General features: G+C 36.8%; 1 protein-coding gene across 1 annotated transcript; it reads right to left on the bottom strand.

The window, feature by feature from the left end:
* Nucleotides 1-629: 629 nt before the first annotated feature.
* Nucleotides 630-1,991, bottom strand: LOC111884529 (psbP domain-containing protein 7, chloroplastic). Its single transcript, XM_023880844.3, has 3 exons — nucleotides 1,605-1,991; nucleotides 1,162-1,366; nucleotides 630-1,074 (listed from the first exon to the last, which is right to left on the bottom strand). The coding sequence occupies exons 1-3, from the start codon at nucleotides 1,945-1,947 to the stop codon at nucleotides 759-761; spliced, it is 864 nt and encodes a 287-aa protein (XP_023736612.1). The 5' UTR covers nucleotides 1,948-1,991; the 3' UTR covers nucleotides 630-758.
* Nucleotides 1,992-2,552: the final 561 nt, after the last annotated feature.

Here is a 2,552-nt window from a genome sequence, read left to right as displayed (position 1 = left end):
TAATAGGTATGAACTACCTATAACCAAAAAAACAAAAACAGGAAAAAGCGGGGCACAACCCATTCTGACCTTAATGAAGCTCAACCCCTAAATCTTTATTGTAAGTCGATAAATACAAGTTAAATAATTTTAATTTAGCAACCCTAATCAATTAACTTATATGTAGGGCATGTTCGTCACGAAGCGTTTCAGAATGTTTGAGAGCTTCTAGCGTTTGACAAAATGCTCTATTCTGAACAGAACTCTTCGTTTGACACTACAAGCTTTTAGCGTTTAATTTGAACAAAACGTTCCAAATCTAAATGTTACTTCATGTAGCATTTAATAATACGCTACAAACTACAATGTACCCGCTACTAGCTAATTTTGTCGAATAGGTCCATAAACTATCGTAGTTTTTTGTAGTTTGTTCAATTTGTTTTCTTTTCTCAGCAAATTATTTTTTCACATCAATTAAATTAGACCCTTGTATATTTTTAGCAAATTAATTTTTCACATCACTTAAATTAGATCCTCGTAAGTTTGAATCAAGAATTTGATACTAATAAAAATTAAAAAATAATAAAATAATTCTGAAAAAAAAAAAAAAAGAAAGAGAACTCACGTTATGCGTTCTTTGAAACAAAAAGTATTAAAACATCAATGTTAATTTCATAATTCAATTCTTCAAATCAACTCAACCTATGCATCCCATTTATATTAACATGGGAATACACTGTATGAAAGTGAAAGAGTTTTCCACAAAACGTGACATACATTCATAGAGAAGTTAGGCTAAAAGAATCAGCAATCTTATAAAAATCCTGTTTAAGCATAGGCCATGCCGATTCCGGTGTTTGCGCATTCAGAGTGAACAAACGTCCCTCACGAGCACAACAAACCGCCACATTATGCCGGCTAAACGACGGACTTTCAACCGCAAATTCTAACACATAATACTTCACTTTCTTCACTTCATCTTCTCTAAGATCTGTTTTTATGAGTCTTCCTTTAATCTCCGGCCTCCGGCCAGATCCTGTAATCTTTCTGACGATTGCTTCTCCTACCTCCTCCGGACCTCCAAATGCTTCAATTCTATCAATAACCCAACAAAGATACTGAATTTTAGCATGTTTGATCTTTGTTTAGAGAGTGGATTTGAAATGATATGATACGACTTACGAGAAATCAAGAGCAACAGGGGAGACGACCACACTGACGTTGAGCTCGCCGCTTGACCCTGGTGGACCGAAGGCCACAATCGGTTCGTTTACATTTCTCCGGCGGTTCACCGGCGGCAAATCAAGTGATCTTTCCAGCTCCGCCTTACCAGCTGCTCTGTACAACAACGTCTGGTCTCCAACCCAATTTGCTGGGTATATAAATTCTGGGCATCATTGCAACACAACAATCATAAAGTCAAATTGTAAGGTCAATGAACTGATTTTCAACATCAAATTTACTATATTTTAGAGAAAAAGCTTACAATGGAATTGAAGTTTTGAAAAGGATTAGAAATCGAAAAGTTGGGTTTATGTTTTGGAATGAAATCCATGTTCGATTTTCGATTGAATTTCATATAGTTTTGACTTGATAGTTAACATAGATATATGAGCTTAACTAACCAAATCCTTCTTCAGATTTGATGCAGCGGCTGTAACCTTTGATGGGATAAAGCACATCAAGTTTGAGATTCCGGGCAGCCTCCGGCGACAAACCAAGAAGGAAACTAGTTGTACCGGCGAAGTTGGCACCGACGGCAACTAGAGAAGCTGATCCGATCCCAGTTAGAAGCCGCCGTCTGAATGCCGTTGCTAATGGCAAGAATTGTTCCGCCGGTAATTTGTTGGACGGGATTGCAGTCTCCTGGAACTCAACTTTCCGGTCACCGGGATTTTGTTGGTTCATATAAGTCCGGTGGAGGAAGTTCTGATGAATGGACATTGTTCCGACAGTTGTTTTGTTCATCGGGTGTTTGAGCCAAGCTTATCCTCTGTTTGGCTGAGATTTTCGCCGTTTGCATAGAAACTGATCCAACCAACCAGATCATGCCACGTCATTTTATGAAGAAAAGAGCAAAATAATATTCATTTGAGGTATTTAAGTTTGATTTATTTCTACCAATTTTTTTTTAATTTGCATACTTTACTGAAATATAGTTATTTTTGGACTAATTTAACATTCAAAGAAGACTGAAATTCAAACTAAATCATTCGGGATGAGTTCATATTTAATAGAGACATGATTCTTATATAAATTACCCAAATTCATATTTTACGGAAACATGATTCTTAAACAAGAAGTCGATGTGGGTTATACAGTTGGGATAGGGTGGTACCGGCCGTACCGTCAAGAAACGTTACTGTGAACAGCATGCTTAACAATTTGGAGGCTTTATTTCATTCGAATGGATTGGTGAACTTGTAAGTTAATTCACATTCAAACTAATTTTGACAATTTAGTGACATGCATAAAGAAATAAGAGAATTGATTCCTCCTACCCAAGGTTGTTAAGATCGGGATCCTACTTAGGATCATTTTTGGGTTTGTAAGATCGGGATCGAGATCCTAAG

The sequence above is a fragment of the Lactuca sativa genome, chromosome 9 (assembly GCF_002870075.4).
Source record: "Lactuca sativa cultivar Salinas chromosome 9, Lsat_Salinas_v11, whole genome shotgun sequence".
In the NCBI taxonomy this organism is placed as follows: Eukaryota; Viridiplantae; Streptophyta; class Magnoliopsida; order Asterales; family Asteraceae; genus Lactuca; species Lactuca sativa.
Note: the sequence above shows the minus strand (reverse complement) of the source record. Positions and strands in the feature narration are given on the sequence as shown.

Bases quoted from the DNA above. Each gene is read 5' to 3' on its own strand.
- LOC111884529 (XM_023880844.3), bottom strand. From the start codon at position 1,947: ATGAACAAAACAACTGTCGGAACAATGTCCATTCATCAGAACTTCCTC. The intron at 1,367-1,604 runs GTTAGTTAAGCT...AATGATGCCCAG, and splicing joins CAAATCTGAAGAAGGATTTG to AATTTATATACCCAGCAAAT. The intron at 1,075-1,161 runs GTAAGTCGTATC...GGTTATTGATAG, and splicing joins CCTGTTGCTCTTGATTTCTC to AATTGAAGCATTTGGAGGTC.